The sequence below is a fragment of the Pseudopodoces humilis genome, chromosome 25 (assembly GCF_049639895.1).
Source record: "Pseudopodoces humilis isolate 2021_Gansu_Grassland_sample_001 chromosome 25, ASM4963989v1, whole genome shotgun sequence".
Lineage (NCBI taxonomy): Eukaryota > Metazoa > Chordata > Aves > Passeriformes > Paridae > Pseudopodoces > Pseudopodoces humilis.
Genome location: NC_142224.1, coordinates 842,724 through 868,090, shown reverse-complemented (window position 1 = coordinate 868,090; position 25,367 = coordinate 842,724). Strand labels below are relative to the sequence as shown.

Sequence of the window (25,367 nt, the reverse complement as noted above, 5' to 3'; positions counted from 1 at the left end):
GTGCCTTCCCTTCGCCAGGCTCTGGCACCCTGGGTGTTCCTGGGAGGAGAGGTGAGCGCTCTCCCGGTGCCACTGAGGCAGAGGGGGGCACAGAGAAGCTGCCAGAGCAGGGAGGGAGATGCTGGGGTTCTCTGCTGTGTTTTATCCTGCGGGGAAAGAAAACCTGGCCATGCAGGAGCCAGCGCCTGTCAGCAGCAGGGAAACTGAGTCACACAGCAGCTTACACAGCTGGAGGGCTCAGCCCTGCGAGGATAATGCAGGATCAAACCTTTCTTTTTGGATGAGAATAATGTCCCAAGTCTCTGAGCACTTTTACCACGACCAGCTCAGCAAACTGTCCCCCTCTGGCCGCACTGATCCGGCTGGGAGCCCGTTCCGTGAATACCTGGGAGCCAGGGATGGCAAACCTGGCCTCCCTAGACAAGGTAGAGGACAGAATGAAGGGTCCCCTCCTAAAACCTAAAGAAGAAGGATTTTCTCTGCCACTTGCCCACGGCGAGGCCCTGTGGAGGAGCTCTGCATTTGCCAGGCTCGCTTTAATGCGAACTCCCTTGTTTGTGCTGAAAGTGAAAGCAAAACCTGCCCTGGCTGTGGGAAGGGGGAGAAGCACAATTCAGGCAGGTCCTACATCCAAAAGCTGCAGGGAAGCTGTGTAGGAGCTTCCCTGCACCCTGCACCACCACAGCAGGAGAACCAGAATCTTACAGACGTTTGGGTTGGAAGGGAAAATCTTACTTCAGCCCTAAGTGATGTTTGTCCCAAATCCTAAACAGAGGGAAAGGCTCTTGCCAGATAAAAACACACCCCTGGGATGCCACCCACGCACAGGCCAATGGAAACAACGTGTCCATGTCCCAGCTGTCCTCAGGGTAGGCATGGGAAGAGCCGAAAAGCCCGGATTTTTGTGCTGTGTGTGCACAGAGCAAATCCTTTTTCCAGGAACAAACTCACCCCTGCTCCGTAACACACCTCCAGGGAAAGGAGGCAAAAGGAACTGGATGCGGGACGGGGAGCTCGGCATCCCTGCTCCACCTGGGATACCCAGGAACCACATCTGGGATTACAGCTCTGGTACCTCGGGGGTGGCAAATCCGCAGCTTCCTGAGCAAGAAATGAGCACTTGGGAGCCCCAGTTCCAGCAAGGGCTGGGGAGCTGCTTCCCACTCTGCCCACAGGCAGCAAATGCAGCTTGGCAGAGCTGCAGGGAACAAAGTGGTTTGTGGAGGGCAGCATTCACCAACCCCCAGGTGAAGTTCCCCTTGGGGTTGTATTTTACATGGTTTGGGGTTTTACTGTTTCAGAAAATGTCCCGCCAACCACTGGTGGATCAGCCATGTATGTACAACCACAAGTGATGTTACCACCCTCTCTATCACATCCTCATAAAAATATCACACAGAATTGCATCTTGAAGGAGAAGCCACCCCCATGGGGCTCTGACCTGCTCATCTCACTCACACATTCCCCCTGGTAATAGTGGGGGTGGAGGGGGTGGATTTGGCTTCGGAAGCTTTCTACAACTCCACATCCCTTCCAGCTTATTTTTAAACCCTTTGGACACACCACAAATCTCCCCAGAGTTTTGCAGGCAGAGGTGTGGGGTGCAGCAGGGTTTGGTTTGGGGGGTGAGAGGGGACAGAGGCACAGACTGATGGGGCATCAGGCACCTGGCACATCAAACATCCTGCATAACTGAAATCCTCTGGCTGCAGGGACCCTGCCCAAGGTTAACCCCATGGACGACATCTGCCACGGCTGCTTTGAGAAAAGGGGCTGGAGTTCTCAGCCCATTTTGGAGTTAAGGACAGTGGGGACATTTGTGTGAGATTCAGGGCTGAAGGAGCCATCAGGAGCAGATGAGCCCTCCAGGAGCAGAGAGAAGTGATGTTCCCTCCCCGCGGCACGGCTGGATCCCAGGAACACAACCCAGGAGCATCCACACTCCTTCCCTCACCATCAATCCCACCAAACCAGAAAGCTGCAGTGTTCTCTCCGAGTTGGAGGGGAAATGAGGTTAAGCCAGCTAATTGACAGCACTGACCTTTGTGGCTCCCAGCGAGCGCAGCCACCAGCACAGGAGCGGCTGCAGCTGAGGCTGATGGGGTGGCAGCTCTTTTCTACCTCTTGGGTTGGTGTTTTTCAGCTCTCTTCCTGCCCAAGTTTAAATTTTGGGTCAGCTCTAAGAACTGTTTGCTGACATCAGCTGCAGAAGAGCTTTCAGGGACAGAAGAAAATGAACTTAAGGCAGGGGGAAACTCTGAGTCCTCTCTTCAGGCACCAGGGAATTCCACTGCTCCAGGGTTCAGGCACCCAGAGCACCCAGATCCTCCGTGGGAGCTCTCACCCACGCCAGGAGAGTGCAGATTTAAACAGATACTCTGGAGTGAAAAGCAAAGCCTATCCCTGATGGTCCAGGTGTTTATTCCTATCCCATTCTCCTCCCCTCCAAGCAAACAGGCTGCCCTCAGAGGCTGAAGGGCAGGAATGAGTGTTCACCAAAGTTTTAGGAAATAGGCACAAACAGCTCCTCAGCTCCACTCCAGCCTCTCCTTTCAGCCGTGTAGGTGCATCCTCAGCATCCCTGGGGCATTTTGAAGCCTGGTGCTCCCCATCCCACACCTGGGAGCCGGGCTCAGCCCTGCTGCCGGGGCAGGGAGCACGACAGGCTCTGAGCAGCTCAGCGGGCTGCCTGCAGCCAGGGAGGGTGGGAGAAGGGATGCCAAGGGAGACTCTCCTGCACTGGACACTCCGTAGCCCATGGATGGCTGATGCCCAGGCAGCACCATCTCTGCAGCCCAGCTGATGCTGCACCAGCATCTACTGAAGGCTAAGCACCAACCCCTGTGTGGCTCCAGCACTCAGCTGTCATTTTATTTCCACATGCAGCCCAAAATCCCAGTGTCTGCAAGAGCTGTGCCTCCCTTCTGGCTTTCCTAGAAACTTCCTAACCAGCAGGGAAACGTTCAACTCAGTCTTTAATTTGATTTTCTTCGCCACACCGGTGCTACACAAAATCCAGCTAACTTTCAGTTTGGGCAGTGGGAATTGCAGCAGGGAGAGATGAAGCAACAGGGCTCGTTTTATGCAGAAAAAAGGGTTGTTGGTTTTTGGTTTTTTTTCCTGCGGGCACTCCAAGTTTCATCCTCCACCTCGCCTGGGCAGGGCAGAGAGGAGTTGAGCGCCCTGGGTCAGCGAGCAGGCGGACGCCACCAGTGTGTGAACAGCAGCCCTTATTCTAGTCAGGGCTCGGCTCGGAGCAGTAACCACAGCCAGCAGCAGCTGAACTCGCCGCTACAACACACAAAAAAACCCTTCTCGCTCCCTTCAGTAATGCGTTGCCTTCTGCACCCTCCCTCCGCATATTTCTCCAGCTCCAAAAGGGCGAAAATAAAATGAAGGCGGCGGGTTTTCCTGGATTAAGGCGCTAAACCCAGAACAGTTACCGCTGGAGTTGTGTTTCCCAAACAGCACGAGTGCTTGGACCACACAAGACATCTGCAGCGAGGGCTGGGGGAGCGCACATCCCGGCTGAGGACGGGAACAGGCGGGGAGTCCTGGGGAGCGCATCTCTCCTGCCTCCCCGCCGGACGGGCTTCCCTACATCCCGGCAAGGATGCCAGGAGCGTGATGGAAGGAGGCTGGAGGGGCGGCGGGGTGGATTTTAAGAGAAGGAAAGGGATGGAAAGTCATAAAAGCGCTCGCAGTCAATTCGCCTTCGGCAGCGGGCAGAGCCCGGGCGGCGCCGCTGCGCCGCGACTTGGGGTGCGCTCAGTGTTCCCTTCCAAAAGAAACCCCCAAAAAACCCCACACCGACCTCTCCGAGCACCCCAGCGGTCAAACCTCTCCCCCCGGGCAAAGCTCTCCCGGTTTCGCGGGGAGAAGGGGCCGGGGCTGCGCGGAGGGGGGCGCGGAGGGGACACGGCGCTCACCGGGGGACGGGAAGAGCTCGATGTCCACCTTCTCCGTCTTGATGATGGTCAGATCCACCGCCGCCTTCATGGCTGGGGCAGCGCCGCGGGGGCGTCGCGCCGGGAGCGGGGGGCGGCGGCTGAGCCCCGCCGAGAGCGGAGCGGAGCTCCCGGGGCAGCGCGACCGGCGCTGCCTGCCTCCTCCCGCTGCTCTTCTTCTTCCTCTTCCTCCTCCTCCTCCTCCTCCTTCCTTCCTCCCTTCCTTCCGCGCTCCCTCGCTCCGCTCCCGGCTGCGCTCCCCGCTCCGCTCCGCTTCGCCCGTCTCCGCCGCCGCCGCCCCGGCCGGGCTGAGCCGAGGGGAGGGCGCTGGGCCGGCCCCGAGCGGTGACAGCGGCGGGAGGGAGGGAGGGGAGGGACCCGCCCCGCCCCGCTCCGGAGGCGGCCCCGGCCCCGGCGCTGCGGGGAGCGGAGCCGGCGCTGCCGGGAGAACGGGGTCCGGGGATGGAGCGGGGGTCCGGGGATGGAGCGGGGGTCCGGGGATGGAGGGGGGGCAGCGCACCCAGGGCCTCTGCTCGCATCCCGGCCCCCAAACACGACGGGATAAGAGTCTGAGCACGCTGGCTGCAGGCAGCCCTGGCTGGAGCCGCTGCCCGAAACCGATGGTTTAAACCAGGCCAGTTGTCTTCACCGTGCCTGTCTCGACATGAACCGCTGCCTTTCACACTCACCCCTTCAGCTCCCATCACCCCTTCATGCTCACATCATCTCCTCGCATTTCCATCACCCCTTCACGTTCCCATCATCCCGCCTGGAGCAGCCTCATCCTCTCCCACCCACGAGCATATCCAAACTCCGGGGCACAGCCAGGGCAGAGCAGTGCACGTTGTGCTGTGCTGGGTGACAGCCAGGGGTGCTTGTTCCCAGGCCTGCTTGGTACAGGTGGGAGGCCAAAGACAGATGGGAACTGACTGGATAAAAAGCATCTTTAAGATGCAAGATGAGTGTCAAGCCAGCACAGCATGGAGTTAACAGAAGAATATCGGTTTTCACATGAAATCTATTTGATTGTATTTAGGTAGCACAAACTTCAGACCACAAACGGCACAGCAGAAGGAGAGTATGACTCACAGATGTCAGCTTACCGGTAGGGAGAAAAAAAGTCATTAGCAACCAGCTCTTGTGGTTCTGTCACTCCGAAAGTCTTTAACAGCTTCCGACTCTGGCACAGATCAGGCTGCTCTCATCAAAGATGGGCTTGAGTGAGCACAGGCCCGCAGGAGCAGCTGCCCAGGGTCACAGTCACTGCCCAGCCCTTAGGGTGGACCAGGGTCCCGCTTGCAAACACCCCTGAAACTCCCAAGGCCCCGAAAGATGAGCTGCAGATGCAAACGCTGCAGCTCAGATTATTTTGCTTCTGCAGCCGGGCCTTTCTCAGCCACCACGGGCGTATTTATAGCAGGAGAGTTTGTGCAACTGAAAGAAGCTGCGAGGTGCCGGGGCCAGACGAGGAGAGCCAGCTCTGGCTGCACACACAGCTTGGCCAAGGCAAGGAGCAGCAGGAGGGCTGAGAGCTGGCAAAGCTGGACAGGGAGACAAAGTTCATCTTCCTCACCCAGTGACAACCTCTCACGTTCCCAGTTTTACAGGCAATCTTGTTTCCAATTTACTTGCAAGATCAGTTCTGGGCAAGCTATTCCTGCAGCAGTGGAGGAATTTGCTGTGATGAAAAACCTCCCTCCACTGATTCCCGAGGGCTCGGGAGAACCTGAGCCGTGCTCAGAGCACAGGGCTGGAAACCTCAGCTGAAGGTTTGAAACCTACCACAGGAATGAACCTGGAAATCCGGAGGTGGGAAGAGGATGGCTGCAAGGATAAAATGTGGTCCCTCCCAGGGACAGGATCACGTGCTTGCACCTGCCCTCAGTTTGGGTTTCTTTCTTCCCCATACAGCAACGATTGAAGGAAGAAACTAGAGAGAGAAGATTTAGTAGAATGTTCCTAGTTGAAAATCAAAAGGGGATTCAGGAGAAACAGCTGCCTTTCTTTCTGATCTCTGATCCCTCCAGAGCAGGCTTGGGAAGAGAAACCTGATGCAGTTATCAGAGCCGCCAGTCCTTCCCTTCCCGCGCTCGGCCGGGCTGGGGTCCCGCGGCAGGGAGAGGAGGGGGCTGCCTGGGGGTGCCTGGGGGTGCCTGGGGGTGCAGCTTTGTGCAGCTGCCTGCCGGAGCCATCAGAAAGCACCTGCGGTCCCAGTGACCCCCCCGGGCGGGGCTGCACAAACCGCAGCCCCAGGAGCGACACGGAGCAGGCGGCGCTGCGGGGTCACTGGGACTCGCCCAGCAGGCTGGGCCAGGCTGTTGGTGGCACACAGCACGGGGCTCTCCTGGGCACAGAGGCCCTGGATGGAGCCACCACAGATCGCGATGCAGCGACAGAGGAGGCAGCCCTGAGGTGTCTCTGCTCTAGCCTTTCTCCCCTGGGCCGATGCTTTTGGCTCAGCCTCTCCTGCAGTGTTACAGCCTCGAGGACTGGCTGATCTCCAGGGCACCTGTACTGGATATTCTTCTCTTCTGGACCTGGACAGAGGCTCTAACAAAGACCTTTCTCACAGCTTGCGTGGTTTTAATTAGGAGAGATCCACATGCTCCTGGCATCCTGGCTGAGCCCTGATCCCACAAAGCCAGTGTCACTGAGCCCAGCTTGGTGCAGGATGGCTGCAGAGGAGCTCTGAGCTTTGCCTCACCCCCTTGTGCCTCCCCAAACCTGTGGTCCATTTTGCTGTTGCAAGGCATGGCAATCCCTACACGCAGGGAAACTGGAAATCCTTCCAAAAGTAACACCGGGGTAAAAATCCCCAAAGGGGAGGAAGAGAGCAGAGTGGCTGCGGACAGAGGTTTCCTCCCAGGGCAGCTGAACCTCTCCTTCGAACTCCATCCCAGCAGCCGCCTTAATTTGTGTTCACTTCAGAGCTGCAACATGAAAGCCCTGGCTCTGAGCTCCAGCTGAGCCGCTCAATGGCTCAGTGTTCACAGAAGGCATGGAAGGAATCCATTGATTAGTTTCTTCAGCTGGGATGTGACCATTCCGAGTCCAAGACCTGCCAAACATGACTTCGCCTCAGCAACTGGTTCCTATTTGCTGCTCACAGGCTTTAGGAAAATCTTTCCTCTTCCCCATCCAAGTCTCTCCCTCGTTTTCCACTGTGTCGCTCTGGAGCGTTAATGTCCATTCGGGCTCTGTCCCGGAGGGAGGATGCGGGGCTGGAGAACGGCCCTGCAGCCCCAGGATGGGCGATAACCATCTGTCCTCCCTGCCAACAAAGAAAGGATGGGCAGTAATGCCCCATTGTTCCTTGGGCTCCCGACTAACCTTGGCTTAACGGAACAATAATAATTATTGTTCATTTAGCACTGAGGAAAGGTGTTAGGAGCATCTGCTGTGATTTCAGACTGCAAGGACGGCTCTTCCATGACCTCTCTCCTGGCTGGGACGGCTCTTTCTTTTCCACGGCCAAATTCACTCCTGTCCCAGCCCAGGGCAGCTGCTGACTCTCCTTCAGATGTCGTGGAGCTGGGGCAGCTTCTCCTATCCCTCACATTTCCCCATTCTCATTCCTGCAGGAATTAGGTGTAACCTCTGATCTGGAGAGAGAGGTTTTCCAAGCACTGCTGCTACCTAAAGCTGGGGTGAAATACACATCCATCCAGCTGTAATGGCCAGGAAATGAAGAACACCATATCCAATTAAAACTGCAGGGGGATATTTATGGCAGAACGTAATTAGCCAAATTGGAGCCTTCCCCAAAACTGCCATGGGATTTTTAATGACCGCGAGCGGTCAGGGATTAGGTTTGATGTTTTGTCAAGTAAACAATACCCAGAGGGCATGAGACAAAAATCGGGAGCAAAGGGGAAAGGAAAAAGAAAATAAAAAACAAATCAAAAAACAAAAAAAGTGTCCTGCAATTCCAGGGAGAAACGGAGACATGAAAGGATTTATCGTAACAGGGACATTGTTGGAAGGAGCAGCAGCCACCACTCCAAGAAAGGAAAGAGCAGGGAGGTGGCCCTGGGTGTGGAGGTGGCCCTGTGCAATGAGAGGAAAGAGCAGGCAGCTGCCACGGCCGTTCCCCTGGGAGAGACCTTTCCTGGAATTTAAAATGATACGAGAAATTCTTTCAAGCGCCGTAATAGCTGGGAAGTATTGGAGTATTTCGGTAGGAGGAGGCTGGGTTAGCCCTGCTGACTCCAGCCCCGGTTTTTGGCTGGGGCATGGAAGCAGGGCTCGGTAGTGGCACCTCCTGCGGGCCCGGGCCGCTCCCCCAGCACCAGGGCTCCCGGAGGTGATGCCCGTGCCCCGAGCGTGGCTTCCCCGTGCCCCAGATGTGGCCCCGGGGTCCCCTCGCTGCGGGGCTGGAGGCACGGACGGTGCCGCAGCCTGGGCGCTGGCGGCAGGAGAAGCAGGGCGGTGTTCCCGCTGGGATCTCCAGCCCCGAGCCATCGCTGCCACAATGCGCTCCTGTGAGCGACTGTCCCCGGCCTCCGAGCCTCCGCGGCTCCGGCTTTCATTAAGTGCCGGCGGGGAGGGCTCACAAAAGCCGCTTTGTGGCCAGCGGGGGTCAGGGCTCGGCACACGGAGATCAGCCGGCAGATCAGCCCTGTCCACGCCGGGAGAGCCGAGCGAGCCTCGCAGGCTGCTTGAGCATCTCCAAGTGCCTCCCGCTCCTGGCTTCCCAGAGCCCCTCATCCCGAGGGGCTGCTCCGGGCTCCGGCAGTGCCATCCTGACGGGAATTCTGTCGCCGGGGGTGCTGTCACTCACTCGTGGCCCTGCTGGAAGCAGCTGAACGGAAAATCCTCGTAAGCCGCTGTTTGCTCTCCGGACATTCTCCCTCTCCCCTCCAGGCACAGCCCTGAGCTCGTGGTGAGCACATCCTGAAGGGTTTTGCTGTTATATTTGCCGATATTCTCAATTACACCGAGCATGTGCAGCCCATACACATCAAATCTCACCTGCAGGACACCTCTCTCACCTTTGCTCTCTCCCTGGCCTCAGATCTCTCTCCTTCAGAGCACAAAGCAGCTCAGGTTTAACAGCACAGCTCTGCTTGTGGCTGCGCTCTTGGCATTCACCAGTCTCTCCTCACCGAACTGATCCCTGGTAGCCCTTGAAATTCCCTTCCCTGAGATACTCGAGGCACTGCTCAGAAATGGTCTCCTGACAGCCAGACTGTGATCACTGACACTTACCTGCCCTTTCCATCTTTCAAAGACCCATCTCCACCAAAACACCACCTACAGCTTCACCAAACACCGAGGGGCAACCACATTTCACTTTATCAAGGTCCAAGAGACACACAGGCACCTCCCAAGGGAGGCCAGCTCCGAGCTCTGGTATAGAATCCACAGCCTGAGAAGTGGCAGCCACCAGGAAAATCCCAGGCTCACGGCCAGTTGGAAGTGATCAGCCCAGGAAAATAAACCACGGGACTGCAGTGAGCCCCAGGTTAACACCGAGGCGAGGACAGAGGGGTTCAAGTGATGGAACACAAGTGATGGTCACATTTCCACCTTCATGCCTCCATCCCTTTCTTTAATGACATTTTCTCCCTTCCCAATGAGCTGGAAGTTCAGCAGTCCCAAAGGAAAAGCTCAGGGGGCTGGGGACCGTGATGGGGCCTCCAAAAAGAGATTTGAGGGGAGAGCTCAGGAGAGAGAACTGGGATTTCCATCCCTTGTTCCACAGGACCTGGGAGGCAAAACCAAGCAAGATCCAACAGCCAAGGTCCCTCCGTCCCAAAGCACTGTCCCAGCAAGGTGAGGGGACAGGTGCACACAGCCTAGAGAGATAATTCAGGGCTGGGCAGCGTTATCCCATGTACATCGTGCCCAGAGCTCGGGAATTCCCGGCTGAGAGCCGCAGCCCTGGAGCTGCTCTCTGCAGAGAGGCTGTGCCAGCAGAGCCATCCCCAGCAGCGCTCCTGGGGTGAGGGATCCGCCTGCAAACGCGTCTCAAAGAGGGAAAACCTCCTCTCCCGCAATTGTCCGCGCTTGGCAACCTGGCCCGGCAGTGAATAAACGCCAGGGAAATATTCCTCCCTACACGTGTTTGGGTTTTTCGGGGTGGTTTTTTTGGCCGACGCTCCTGGCTCTGCAACAATGCCCGGCTTGTTCGGCCCCTCGCTGCGGGCCAGGCTTGAATGGATCTGTCTAAAGTTATAAGCGGGCAGCCCCCGGGCTCTGCGAGATCACAGAGCCCACGCTGGGGCTGAACAAAGCCCCCGCTATTTCCCAACAATTAGCCCGGCTAAAAGGACATCTATCTCCTGCCATCAGAGGCACCACGTGCCTCCCAGCCAGCCCATTGTACAGCTAATTAAATAACACGCCTCTCTCCCCGGGAGCGTCTCCTGATTAGCTCGCCGAGGCCCTAAATCCTTGCGGGTGTGAATGGGAGCAGGCAGCTGCTGGCCGGGGGACCGCGGCTCCCGAGGGGATGTGTTCACCCCGGGACAGCCACGGGCAGCAGCACCGGAGATTTCAGGACTTTAAGGGACCTTAAAGCCCACGCGGTGCCACCCCTGCCGAGGACAGGGACACCTTCCCCTGTCCCAGGCTGCTCCAAGCCCCGTCCGACCTGGCCTTGGACACTGCCAGGGATGGGGCAGCCGCAGCTTCTTTGTGCCAGGGCCTCCCCACCCTCCCAGGGATTATCTCCTTCCCAATATCCCATTAAACCCACCCTCTTCCAGTCTGAAGCCGTTCCCTCATCCCATCTTCAGGAAGCTGTTGAACAGAGATCCTGGGGTCCCAGGAGGGTTCAGCACACGCTGCTTCCCTATCCACCTCACAAAAGCCATGAAAACAGATGATTTATCTATTATTTTTCATGCTTTGCTGGTGGCTCAAGGAAAAAAATCAGATGCAAATATTTTTTCTAAATATGTTCCTGGCTGATACAGACCAGTTTGTTGTAGGGCTTTTTGTTTTTTTGTTGTTTTTTTTTGCTTTTCCCACACTTGTTGGGTTAAAGCAGTGGAAAGAAAATAAACAAGGAAAATGTTGTGTCATTCAACCAGAGCGAAAACTTTCTATTTTTGCACTTTAATATGGGAAGGAATTGCAAAATGGAAAGAAAAAAAAAAAAAGGCCTATTAAAAGTAATTTGTTAACAAGCTCTTTTCACCCAGTTAGTTCACCTCTTCTAGGAGGATTCTGTGGGAGGGGAAGGTCTTGAATGAGGATGAGGCCAAAGGAAAGTTAGGAAGCCAATTTGTGTTCTGTGAGATGAAACAAAATAATTTCTGGTGCTTGGAGTTTCCTTACAATCTAAAAAGGAGTTCTGGGAAGTGAAGAAAATCCACTCAGATGATGCATCAAACGCCCCAGGGCTGCCTGAAATGTCCTGGGCCACCACAACCATCCCTGGGGCAGGTGAGCATGGACATTTGGAACACACAACCTGCACCAGCTGGAGCCAAAACCACAGGAGGATTTGCTCCTCATCCCAGCCCAGTTCCTTGGTCTGAGCTCCAGCACAGAACTCCTAAATCACTCCAGATGTTCAGCACCTTTCCTCATACGCTCCCAAAACCCAGAAGAAATTCAGTTTCTTTCTGTCAAGGCCCCAGTCAGCAATATTTGCAAATATCCCTTTTACCCCCTTTAAATCATCATTTCCCACCCCTGGCTATTTCAGTCACCATTCTCGTACTGGAAGAGCCTGGCTGGAGGATTGACAAGGTGGGGCAGCAGATTAATGAGCTGATTTTCTGTGGACCTGCAGCTCCAGGCTGAAAGCAGCTGGACCTGCTGCTGCAGACAGAGCTCCATCCACCCAGGGAAAACAAAAAATCCCCGTTCCTCATCCCTTGTGGGGAGGAGGGAGTGGGAGGAAGGACATGGAAGAGGAGGAGGAGGCAGAGCTTGGTTTCATTCTAATGGGAAGCAAAGCTGGCTCCTGTTTTCCAAACCACCCTGGGGAGCAGCTGCTGGTGGAGCTTTGGGAATGCATCAGGGAATTATTCATCAGTGTACATACACACCCATAGGGTTGCATTGGAAAAGCACAGGAATCAACTCGATGCACGCTGTTGTTGAAATCTTATTTGCCCTGCACGTAGGAAATGCAAAAGTTTTACACCAAATAACCAAGTTTTACAGGCAATGCATCCAAAGGGCCAGGAAAAACATCATTAAAAGATGTGCCATGGCTCACACAAAGGCCCAGAAGGGGCCACACAAGAGTCCAGCCCCAAACACAGTTTCACATAACCCAGGAGCAGCCTCCTCAGCCCTCCGGCCACCTTCAAACACCACAGCCAGGTCTGAGAGAAGGATTCATCCCAAACTCCCAAATAAAGGGTGGGAGCCAAGAAAAAGCTGCCTCCCCTCACCCAGCCAGTGCCCTCAATCCCAAAGCTCTGGGAATGGCTCCACAGCCACTTGATTAATAAGGGCCCAGGGGGAAAAAACCGTTTATATAACCTCATCTTCTCTAAACTTCCTAAGTGCTTCAGAAAGTGGCTGCCCTGGAAACCCAAACTGGAAATGAAAAATATTATCCTGCCATTTATAAACATCCCTGGTGCTAATGAAGTGAGGAGCTGCAGCGACAGCCACTGAGGGCGAGGTGCTCTTGGCAGGCGTGGGAGAGCCCCAAAATCCCTGACTTCAGGTGGTTGTGGAGGGGAAACTCCTCCCACCACGATCCGGTGCCATTGGAGCTGGGAGGCCCCGGGGCAGGGATTTGGGAAGAGGGATGCTTGTGGAAGCATGGCTCTGCTAAACATAGGGGCTGGAAGCAAATGTGGGGGAGAAGGGCAGGGTGAAACCTCTAAAATCCCTCCCTGAGCTCAGTGGGGCTGGGCTGAAGCAGCACATCCTGCTCCTGGAAAGCAGGGAGGGAATCTCGGTGCTTGCTGTGCTCCAGACTCTGTGGGATGAACTGCCCAGGCCAGGCTGCTCGTGCAGGTCAGCAGAGCACGGCTGTTTACACCACTGAGCTCTGAATAAACACAGAGCAGCCCAAATTTAGCTCCTGGGTTCAACCACCCCGCGCCTCGCAGCCCCTCGGCCGCACATCCCAACCAGAGAGCCAGGACAGAGCTCCGGCCCGTTGCTCCATCTGCTTTCCCTGCTGGCATTTCCCACGGAGATTTGTTTTTGCATCAGCACCAGAAAACGCTGAGGTTTGGCTGGAAATATTTGGATTTGGTTTTGACAAAATATTGATGATTTCCGGCCAACAATCTGTCACTTTTGGCAGCAACAAGGAGAAAAGGGAAAAAAAAGAGAGGTTTTTCCTCAAGATATGGGGACTGAGCTGACACCCAGCCTGGGACTCAGCACAGGGGGAAGGCAAAGCAAAGCTACCGGGCTGCCTCATTATCCTGTCAGTCTGATTACTGCAGAGCAAGGAAAACTGCTCCTACTTCCTTGGAGTGGATGTTTGCCTGAATGGAAACACAGCCAGAGCTGCCAGACACAGGAGGCCTCTGCCCTCCTGGGCTCAGGCCCAGGCTGGATACAAAGCAGAGGAAGAGCAGGTCTGGTCACCTCTGGAGATGTCTCAGATACCCCAAGGTTGCTTGTGGTGAGGAGCTGATGCAGGGCAGGAGGAGATGCCAGCTTTATTTCCATCACTGCCTTCCAGAATTAGTCCTGCCTCTGGAGTCTGGAAAACTGGGTTGAAATCTCCCAAGCGCAGACTCTTCTGCAAGATGCCTGGAACTGACCAAATTAGAATTTTTCCATGAACAGGCTCCCTTGGGGCATCTCTCCCTTTTTTTCCTTTTCTACCTCAATGCTGACATCAGTTTGACCAAGCAAGAGCCCCCTGGCCCCACTTGAACCTCAGATGTGGAGAGTGAATCACACAGACCTGGGAGAAAGGCTTTCCTGACTCCTGAAAAAGAGCTGCTGAGTTAAGGAGAAGCAGTTTGGGCTGGATTTTCCTTAGAAATCAAATCTCCCCTTTGGTGGAGCAGTTTATTTTCTCCATTTTTCCTAAATACCAAACCCTGGCACAACCTGAGGCTGTTTTCCCTTGGCCAGTCCCTTGTTACACCTGAGAAAAGACCAACCCCCACTGGGCTCCACCCTCCCGACAGGGATTTGTGGAGATCCCAGCTTTGCATCCCAACCTTCCCTTGCATCATCACAGGGGAAGGAAAAACATCAAACGAGGAGCTCTGTCTCTAAAAGGGGATCAGAGGTCTCCAAAGACAGCTCCCAGAGCACAGAGAAGCTCCTTTTGCGAGCCTAAAACTGGAAATAAGCCCATGTGCAAAGTCCACCCTCCGCCCAAGCTGTTCCCACACCTCACCAAAGCCATTTTGGAGACAGGCAAGAGAGTGACCCCTGAATGTGCCCCAGGAAGTCCATCACCCCAACACAGGGACCTCTTCACCCCTGCCTGCTTCCACAGAGGCCCATGCCTCCCCAGGACCAGCTGCACACAGAGGAGCCACCTTCCAGCTCTGGCCAAGCAGCCAACAACTGACCCACTGCAGCTTTTCCAAAGCTTATTGATCCCAAAGCCCACGGGGGAAGGTCCATCCCGAGGGCTGGGAAACTCCAGCACGTGCTGGGGACACTGCAGGCAGCTCCAGGCCGGCCACGCCAGCAGCCAAGGATCACTTCAGACATCTCTTTCTGTGTGTAATCCGAAGCACTTGCACAGCCCCGCTCTCCAGGGACCCTCAGCCACTCTCCTGACCTCACTGAATTAAGTATGGCAATAAAATGTGCACTGAATTAATCATCTGCATATCCAACGTGAGAAACTGCTGTGCAGGGGCTCACGGGAGCGGCTGCAGGGATTTAGGGATCTCACTCCAATGGAAGGCAGTGGGGTTTAGATGCCTAAAGACTTTCTGGTAAGTGATATAGCCAAGGTCTTCCAAACCCCAGCTGTAAGGCTCAGTCTGGGCTCCTAGATCTTATCCCTGAGGAGCCTTCTTCCATAAAAAGTCAGGCTGGACAGGACTTGGAGCAGCCTGATCCAGTGGGAGGTATCCCTGACTAGGGAACTAGATGAGCTTTAAGGTCCCCCAGCCCAAACTATTCTGGCATTCTCTGATTCCATGAGGATGGGTGCTGGGAAGAGTCACCAGGACTGGGAGCTTGGGTGAATGAAGCCCCCCCAGCCTCTGGGAAGAGGAGGTTCCACTGTGGGGCCCTTGCAGTCCAACAGCTGATTGCTGCAAAGCTGGGATGGAGAGGGATCTGGGAGAGCAGCAAGAGATCAGGGATCCCAGATTTCCCCCCAGAGGCTCCAGGAAAGGTGAGAAACATCACAGGCACAAAGCAGGCTCTTGAAAATGAGGTGCAGAGAGCTCCTTCAGAAAACTGAGCCCTGGCTCTGCTCGGAAAAGGAGGAATCATTTCCATTCCCAACTAACAGCAGGGGCAGCTCTGGCTGATTTCTGTCTCATTTTAGGAGAGCAGAGAGATGCAATCCCTTACAGGGCTTTCAAGGAAATATCTTCCTAATGCTGTCCTTACTTCTCTAAGCCTGGCACTTCTTCCTGCTCTTCCCCTCTCCAGCCTGGACAAGCTCCCAGAGCTGTGCTGGGGCACAGGACAGTCCCATCCTCCTGGAAGTGTCTCTGTGTTGGAAAAAGCAATTAAAAGAACCGACAGACCATTCTAATTGCCTCCCTCCCCACCCCCCTCCCCAAACGTCTGACAGCAGTTTCTGAGGCTGAAGTGATGCAAATAGCTGAGATAAGGCTCAGATAAAGTATCTGTGCTCTCAAGGGCTTATCTGAGCTGAACACCAACTCCAAAAATTCTGAAATTTGCCCCGTGGGACTGTCTCTGGAACTTGATTTCCATCTGAAGCCCCGACCTCCAGAGGCTGCAGAAACAGCTCCTGTTCAAATGCATTCTTGAGATAGCAGGGTGGGACCCGGCAGGTCTGCAGCTCCCCTGGTGCGGCTATCTGGGATTTGCCTCCTGGTGGGAATGTTGCAAGAGCGGGGCTGATGGCTCAAGGAACCGGTGACTGCACCTTTCACCACCCCCGCTCACACTCCAGGCCTGAGGGAAACCTTCCCTGCTCTGATGGAAAGATCACTTTCCCTTGCCTACGGATTGTTCCCTGCCGCTTTTGCTTCCAGGCCCCACTCAGCGATTCCAGGCAGAGGGAAGGCTGGTGGGACAGCTCAGAGTGCTGGGAGCTCCCTCAGGGACTGGGGAATCTGGGGTTCCTGGGGAGCAGCAGGGATCTGGGGCCAAAGTCTCCCCGGGGTCTCTGACAATCCCAGCAGGATGCAAAGGGAGTCAGCAATCCCTGGGACAAGGTCTGATGGAACAGCCCTGGCTCCCAGCAGCGGCCACTCTCTGATACTCACTCATAAATGTTCCTGCTTGGCTATCCAGCCTTTCCAAAAACACACAGAGCTGCAAAAGGTGTCACACCTGGGGCTGACACCCATTCCTAGTGCACAGCTCGGCACTGTGGGAAAGGAGCTCAGAAGTCCAAGGCCCTGCAGGCTCCGAGAAGGATAATCGGGATCTCTCTGTAAGCTGGTACAAAGGCTCCTGGGCTGAGACCATTCCTTGTAGGAGCACCAAGGGTCTCCCATCTCCTGGCCAGATCCCATATTCCATGTGCTCTACAGACACTGGAGTAAAAGAGAGCAGGAAGGATCCACAATCTAATCATTTATACACCTCATGCAAATCTGGCAAGGATGGGAAAATGGAGCTTTCTGAAAACCTTTCAAAGCTCTGCAGAATTTGCCCAAATCCCGCTGATCCAAGCAGAGAGAGATTTCCTCTCTGCAGAGGATTGCAGCCGGCAGGCAGAGTTCTCAGGCAAGAATAATGATGAAATTCTATAGGATGGCTCATAAAGCAGAGAAAAAATTCATTTCCTACTAAAAATTCCCAACGGCTCATTCCCAAAGGACCACAGGACTGCTGCGGAGTGCTGGCTCCCATTCCACCCCGCGCCTCACCCCGGGCCAGAAAAGTGGGATTGAGGAAAAACGTGTGGGCAGGTCTGGGCTCCCAGGACTCTGCAGCACTGGCAGCACCAGGGTGAGCCATGAGGTAGCAGAACCCAGGGATTGAGGGAAAACTTGCAGGCAATATCCAGCTCGCAGAGTTCTATGGCACTGGCAGTCCCAGGGTTAACCACGAGCCCCAAAATCCCAGGGACTGAGGGAAAATGAGTGGGCAGGGTCCAGCTCCCAGCACTGCTAGTGCCAGAGAGAGCCACAAGGCACCAAATCGCAGGGATTGAGGGAAAACGCTCCATGGCACTGGCAGCCCCAGGGTTAACCACAGCGGCGCCCTGCGAGGCAGCGATTTCTGCTTTATTTCAGCAGGGGAAGTGTGTCCCGGCCTGATTAGCCCAATGGTTTCCTCTTTTCCCATAACCTCCAGACCCCCATGGCCTAAGTGTTTACTTTCTGAAATAAAAAATCTGCCAGTGTTTTTCTTTTTGCAGGGCATGTGTATTTTGGGAGGATTCGGGGGGAGGGAAGCGGAGGGGGAGTTGAATGGGACGGGAGGCTGGCGCACACCTCCCTCCCCTCTCCCACCCCTCACCCCAGCTCCTTCCCAGCTGCAGCCTCAGAGCTGAGACTTCTGGCTTCGATGTGAGGAAGAGAGAGAGAGAAACACATTAATGAGAGGCTCTTGCTCCAGCAGCCATAAACATAAGGAACATCTGGAGGGAGAGAGAGGTGCTCCGAGCTGCCAGGAGCTGAAAGGATCAGGCTGTTTGCAGAGTCCCGGATTCCCCACTCCCCACAGCCCCTCTGACCATGCTGCTGTCCTCTCCTGGCATCCCAGGAGATCCCATCCTGTCCATCCAGAGGGAAAACACAATCAGAGAATCTTAAAGGTTGGAGAATCCCTCTAAGAGAAGGAGAAACCCATCCAGTCCAACCATTCCCCCAGCACTGCTGGGTCCAGCACTAAACTCTGTCACCCAGTGCCACATTTACACATTCTTTGAACACTCCAAAGGACAGGGATTCCACCACTTCTCTGGGAAGCCTGTTCCAAATATCTCTCCTCACTTCTGCTGCCCTTCCTGCTCCTCACCAGCCCAGCAAACCTCCCTAAGTGCTGATACAAGGGCTGGCCATGGGCAACCAAACCCTCTGGAGAGGGTGCTCTGCTGCCCAGTGCTCCCACAGGTCACGGTTTGAGGCATTGTCTTGGGAAAGCTCAAACACCACACCCCTCTCTCCCCCAGCCAGGTTTGCTTTTGAAGTGTTTGGTGCAGGAAGGTTTCCTCCTCTGGAAAACCAAACAGGTACATCCAGCTCATTCCATCCCTAGAGAGGGCTCAGTCCTGCTCCAAGGGCACCCCAACATGAGAGCTGTTCTGCAGGCAGCCTCAAGGCATCACTGGACATGCTCGGTTCCCTTCCTCCTGGACTCTACATCCCACTATCCCTTCTCCAAGGCACACTGGAGCTCTCAGCTCTGCTGCTCATTTTTGCAGCTCCCAAACTTGAGTTTTGCCTCTTGCTGAGCTCCCACCCCCTGTTAGACCTGAGAACCTCAACAAATGTCCAGGCTTCTCCCAAAACCCATGCACCAACACTCCAGCTTTCCCCCAGCCTCATCCCAGGTACCAATGCCCTGTTCTGAGCACGATCCCTCATCCCCAGCTGACTCCAGTCTGCAGCTCAAGTGGGAAAAGAGCTCTGAGCTCACTCTCTGCTGATGACCAAGGCACAAGGAGCTCCCTGGGGTTTTGTCTTGGAGAGGCGGCACAGGGAATTTTCCAGAGTCAGACAGGAAACAAATGGAAAAGCGAAAGCCTGGATTTTTGTCATTCTATCACCTCAGTGCAAATAAACCTCTCCAAGTGCTGAGCTGCAGCAGGTCCCAGCACCACGGAGCGTCCTGGGAACACCTGCCTGTGTTTTCCTCACCTGGGAAACAACAGGATCCACAGGAACCAGGCACTGCAGCTCCCACTGACCTGAGAGCAAAGCAGGGACTGCTCATCCTTCCCAGCAGATTCAAACACATCACAGGCATCCCACAGCCCATTCATTCCCAAGGCATAGAGGGATCTCCTCTCTCCTCCACCAGATTGGAAAGTGCCCTTAACAGAAAATGATGTGTGTCCTTCAAGAGCCCAGAGTGTCCCAGCACAGCAGCTGGGACTGGCCCTTAACCGGAGCCAATGGAATATCCAGAGATCCCCAAAGGAAAAGTAAAAGAAACCCCCATTCTAGTCAGGCCCCAAGCAGCTCCAGACCCAGAGAGGCTGTGTCACCTCAGCGGCCAGAGGGTGACAACAGAGCCCAGAACCCCCACTCAGCCCTGGAACAGGGAGAGCTGTGGACCAGGGAATGCTGCAGCAGCTTGGGAAGGGACAGGATTTTGTGCAGGGCTTTCTCTCAGCCATGGAAAGAATTTCCATCCAGTGCATCCCTCCCTGTGGGGGCTCACCCTGATTTTTCCCCCAGCATGCTTCCCTTCACCTTCCTGCACATCTTCCTTTGCCACCTCCCTATTTGTTAAAGAGGATGAAGAGAACCTGGCTGGCCCAGGGATGAGCCTGGCTGGCCCAGGGATGAGCCTGGCTGGCCCAGGGAAGGGATGGCTGGCCCAGGGAAGGGATGGCTGGCCCAGGGAAGGGATGGCTGGCCCAGGGAAGGGATGGCTAGCCCAGGGAAGGCCTGGCTGCCCTGCAGGCAGGAGCAGCAGCTGTGCATGCCCTGTGAGAAGGCGCCCATTCATCTCCTCGAGAGTGTGCGGGGGAGGCAGCACAGCACAGGAGAGGGAGAAGTGTTGGAGGAGGCTGAGAAAAGGAAGGAGGCTGCTGTTAAAAATAGGATAAAAGGACATGAAAAAAAAAAAAAACAAAAGCAGATTTTTTTTTTAAAAAAAAAGCTTTGCTCAGAAAATGCTCTGCAGCTGGAGAAGCCATCGGGCTGAGCCTGGTCAGCTTTACCTTCCCCCCTCCTCCTCCTCCTCCTCCTCCCCAAGCCCCCTTCCTCTGAGCGTGGGCCTGGAAGATGGCCCACAAACCACTCACAGAGAACGTTTTCCTGCAGGGTTCTCCACCGGGAGAAGAGCAGGCAGAGGAGGGGGACACGTGGGGAAAAGCAGGGAGGCTTGGCCACAGATGTGGGTGGCCCCAGGGGACCCCGGCTGCCGGGGCTGGGAGCCGGGCTGGAAGGAGGATCACAGGGTGGGGGCACGGGGGGAGCATCCACCCCTGCTCTGTGTGGGGGCAGAGCACACCGAGGTGTTTCTCCAGCTGCAAGGGCTCGGCTCTCCTGGCCAAACCAGCTCAACACCAGGGCAGCCCAGGCTGCGAGGACTTGATGCCCATGAAGCACCAGCTCTGCTTTTTGCTCTCCAAAAGATCCCTGGAATTGTTCAAGGCCAGCCTGGACGTGGTTTAAAGCAGCCTGCTGTGGTGGAAGGTGTCCCTGGCCGTGGCAGGGCGTTGGAATGAGATGACCCTTAAGGTCCCTTCCAACCCAAGCCATTCCAGGTTTCTGTGATTTGTTTCTCAGTGAAGCCAGGAGCACTCCCCCAAATGCTCCAGAAGTATCTAAAAGGCTGGGAATACCTTCAGTGCAAGGATGCTAATTCAGCACAACAGTTGTAGAGACTTCTTCTGCTGGACTCGGGACTGTTCCATCCCTCACTTGCCATTAACAACAGTTTTATCTTCCCTATCAGTAAGGAAAACAAACCCATTCTGAGTGGAAGGCGTTGTTAAAGTGGCCTTGGCTCCTAAAGGCAGCACAAGCCATCATCATGTCCGTGCTGAAATTGTAATGGAATCACAGAATCACAGAGTGGTTTGGGTGGGAAAGGACCTCAAAGATCATCTCATTCCAACCCTTGCACCACGGGCAGGATGCCACCCCTGGAACAGGTTGTTCAGAGCCCCACAACAATTTGATAATTCCACTAGCAAATCTTCTCTTCCACTCCAGTTTTATACCTAACCTTGCATAATCCAAAAAATATTCCCAGGGAGGAATATTAGGATCCAATTTCCTTATGAATTCACCCTAAGGTGCTAAGTGTGGCTTTTTCAGCATCCTTTCAGCAACACTTTGGGCAGGCACGGGGCACCTGCAGTTGGGTGGCAGATGGAGCAGCCAAGGTGCCTTTACAGTCCTGATGCCACCTGTGCAAGGAGCAGAGGAGCTACCAGCAGCTCCCCTCTGCATGGTCTTGTTCTGTCACCTCTGGGCCGGGCTTTTCCCTCGCTGTGGTGATCCCTGGGCACTGACATTCCCAACATGTGCACCACACATTGTGGCACAAGCTGACAAATAAAACTGACTCTAGTCCATTTTCAAATGTTTGCCTTTCAAGCCAAAAAAACTCCACCCCTTCTTGCTTTATCTATGAGCTAAATCCACATCAGGCTTTTCTCTATCCATATCACAGAATAATCTTATCAGCTTCAAGCACAGTGTAAATAAACTTGCCCAAGCTTCAAAGGCAAAGTATCTTCCCTAAACGCAAGCAGCCCTCAAACTCTTAGAAATGTTGTGGGTTTCTATTGCAGGAGGATATATTCACACTTGCATTTTCCTTGTTGACTTGTTTCTTTCACCAACATCAGGACCATGAAAACCAAAATAGCCTCTGGTGCAGCAGAAGAATAGATGACAAATGGTTTTCATGTGTAGCCGAGACACAAAGGAGAAATGAAAGGCTGTTCCTGGCCCCACATACAAATAAGAGTTTCCTCTCATTTAAAATTAGAAACTGCTCTAGACTAAAGAGCCAGCAACATTAAAAAAAAAAAATCAGAGAAAGAGCACCTTGCATTGCAACAGGCAAAACTGAAAAGTAACTTTTAGATATTGCAAGTGACCCAGGGGCCTGTCCTGCTCATCCCAACTCACTAAAAGCTGGATCAAAACCTGTGGAAGACAGAAACAGCTTGGATTTCTTTCCCTGGCCTCACTAATGTTTGAGGCTGACTCCAGCCTCTGCAATAAGAAAGTTCACAGAGCCATTGTGGAGTAAGGAAGATCTGGGCTGCAGATATGTTGGTCCCTGGAGAGAGCACTTTCACAGAAAATGGGAGAGGGTTGGGAAAAAAAGCCCTAAAAAAACTTTCCAGGCACAGACTTGCAAAATGTTTGAGCAAATCCAAATGCTGCCAGGGCAGATTTCATCAGAGCAGAGCTGACATCATGCTGAGAGAGGTCACTCACTGGAGCTGAGCAAATAGCTGGAATAAGGACGCCTGGGAATAGCAGAGGGGCTTTGCTCTGGCCACAGGCACAGCTCTCTGTGTCCATCTCCTGCTCACACTCAATTGCTCACCAAAGGAGGAAAGAAAAAAACCCAAATGCCTGAACCTTTGCCAAGGAGAGATTTCAAACTGTCCATTTGACCGCAGCAGTCACTGGTGCTGCTGAACTCCTCAGCTGCAGAAAGTCTCTGAGCATCAGGGCTCTCCCTCCCCAGGGGCTGTGAGCACTGCTAACGAGCAGGAACCGCTCACAGGAGAGCAGCACATGCCACAGGACAGCTTACACGGGATTTAAGTGCTTCAGGACAGGCTTATGTGGGACTGGAGTGAAACATAAACTCCATCTTGGCCCTTAGCAAAGGTCACTGTTGTGCAACTTGAGCTCTTTCTCTTGGTTCAGCCAGGCTGTGCCGGGGGGTACCTGAGCCCTGGGCTGCTTCCTCCTCACCCACCCCAGGCCAGAAAACATCTGCCCTGCCAGCTGCAAGAATCAGACACTGCTGCTTTTCCAACAACTTCCAAACTGTAAAGGTGTAGGAGGAGACATTCCCTAGGCCCAGGCAGGGAGTTGATTTAGCTGATAGCCCAGCGTGGCCTCTCCTCCAGCTCTGGTGACCACCAACCTCTCCAGGAATGATAAAATCCCAGAACTGGGTTGGGAGAGGCCTTAAAGCCCATTCAGTGCCACCCCCTGCTGTGGACAGTGACACCTTCCACTATCCCAGGTTGCTCCAAGTGTCCCAGCCTTGGACGCTTCCAGGGCTGGGGCAGCCACAGCTGCTCTGGGCACCCTGTGCCAGTGCAAAGCATTGAGTTACGAGAGACCCAAAATTACTGTCAGAGTGGAATGGAAATCTGGGAATCCCTGTTTCCTTGCAAGCCTCCATGGAGGCCACTTTCCAAAGCCACTAACTTGGAGCCAAGACATCAGTCCTACAAATGGCAGGAGAAATGCAGAGGATGCAACCAGCAGCTTGGCAGGTCCAGCCTGCCCACGAGATCCTGCCAGACCCCAGGGAGCAGGGCTGCTGCCTCTATGTGCACACAGAACTTCCAAAAACCAGCAAAATCACCAGCTGAAAGGGGAGGTGAGTTCTTCCACACCATGGCAGGGAAGGAGGAAGCTCCCACCCTTCAGAATCACTTCAATAGGAGGACAATAGATAAAAAAACATAATTAAGATTTTTTTTCCTGCTTTCTGGGCTAATCTTCACTAAGAGACCCTTGACACCATCAAGGCAGGCACCTACCTGGTGATGCTGTGCCTGAGGGAGGCACTAAGGGCAAAAACCCCAATAAACGATGGCAGGACTGGGGCAGAAAGCAAATCTGGGAGGAGACCGGGGGGGACACGACAAACAGAGCCTGGTGGGGATTCAGGCTTGTTTTTCCAGCTGAGGCTTCTCCAAGCCCCCCCAGCACAGGGAAGGTGCCACCCCGTGTCCCCCCCATGTCCCACCCGTGTCCCACCCGTGTCCCCCGTGTCCTACCCGTGCCGTAGTGCTCCAGCCCCGTGGGCACCTCCTGCGTGGCAGGCTCGTCCCACAGCGGGCAGCACGGCCGGGGCTGGCAGCAGGAGGCCTGGAAGCCACACATCAGCCAGGGATCCTCGCAGGGAGCAGGGACTCCTTGTTTCTGGAAACAGCAGAGGGGAACTGTCAGGGGAGCGGGACCCCGAAATGTGCAGGGGGAGGTGGGGCTGCCCCCAGAATGGGGCAGCGAGTCCTGCTCTGGCAGATCCCAGCTCGTCTGGCTGAGGGGGTTGGGATGGGACCAAAAAGGGCTTTTTTTAAACCAATCTGAGGAGAAAAGTGAAGGTCAGAGTGAGGCTGAGCTTGGCAGGATTCCAGCCTGAGGGGCCGCCCATGGGGACACCAGGGCGTGTGCCAGGGGTTTGTGCCACCCCCCATAACTGGGAATGTCATCTTGAGGCAGCAGAAGGCCCCAAAACCCCCCAAAATGTGGGGGGTCCCCAGGGGGTGCAGAACCACAGCCCTGCCCAGGCACTGTGGCAGAGCCTGCTCCCAGCTGTCATATTTATGTTCCTCTTCATATTTAGAGGGATGTTATTTGGGATTATTTTCTTTATATTTGGGTTATTTATATTTATATTGGTTTTATTGCTGTGTCCACAGACGTGTTTATACATGTGGTATGCACACATGGGTATATGAGTTATACACCTCATATGAAATGTACAGATGCATATATAATTTATATAATATAATGTATTATTACCCAAACATTACATCATATACTGTACTATGTGTTAACACACAATACATTATAGATGTACTGATTATATGTGTGAGATAAGCATTTATACACCCACACCTGTGTAATCCTGCCATATAACTCAATATAAATTATGGATTTATTTTTATTGTATATGAAGCTAAATTTATAGTCTATAAAGAAAATATATTTATCTATAAAGAAAATATATTCATTAGCCATAGATAGAGAGGGATTTAGAAACATAGATTTGTTTAGATTGGGAACAAAGCTTTAATAAATGATCCCAGGATATCATTTTCATTTTATTTTGTACACACCTATTTTATACATATATATTTAGGTATATATTGTGTTTATATATATACACATATTTATTATGTGCATCTGTGTGTATATATTATATGTATATTTACCATGGACACACACATATATATATATATATACACCATATAATAAATACATTGCATTTAAGTGTTTGTCTCCCTTAGAAGAGGACAATACCGTGCACATACCTATAAATAAATGCAGGATGTTTGAATATTTTATCATTGTTACCATTTCCCTGCGGGGGAATAGGTTTCCTTGATGGCGAATCAATATTTAAAAGCCAAATGCTTGCTTGGAACCATTTAATGTATGGAGCTGCCTTGGGAATATTTCATGGCTCAGGCTGAGCTTTTCTTCCCAATTTGGGGAAAATGTTGGGTTTTAGCACAAGTTCTGTGCAGCCTGAGGTGTGAGCCCAGAGCTTATCTGACCTCTAATGCTCAGCAGTTCTTTGGACAAATGATTAGAAATGTCATTTCTCTAAACAGAGGTCTGATTTCTCTGAATACAAGTCTGATTTATTTAGATATGGATCCATTTTCCCTAAATATGGATCTGATTTTCCTATAAAAGGCTCAAATCCCTCCCCAACCTGTCCCAGGATCACATTCCAACCTTTTTCATACACAACCACTCATCAGCTGCCAACAGAACAGAGCTGGCCTGGGAGAGGGAG

General features: G+C 53.7%; 1 protein-coding gene across 2 annotated transcripts in view; it reads right to left on the bottom strand.

The window, feature by feature from the left end:
• Window positions 1-25,367, bottom strand: part of ETS1 (ETS proto-oncogene 1, transcription factor) — a 76,083-nt gene that overhangs the window by 42,666 nt on the left and 8,050 nt on the right. The window contains exon 3 of one of the 2 annotated variants that reach the window (XM_088066849.1): window positions 23,617-23,761. In XM_088066849.1, coding sequence (XP_087922975.1) covers window positions 23,617-23,761 — 145 coding nt within the window. Of the gene's footprint in view, window positions 1-3,929; window positions 4,126-23,616; window positions 23,762-25,367 lie in introns of those variants that run through there. The other variant, XM_005528433.3, reaches the window with a different exon arrangement.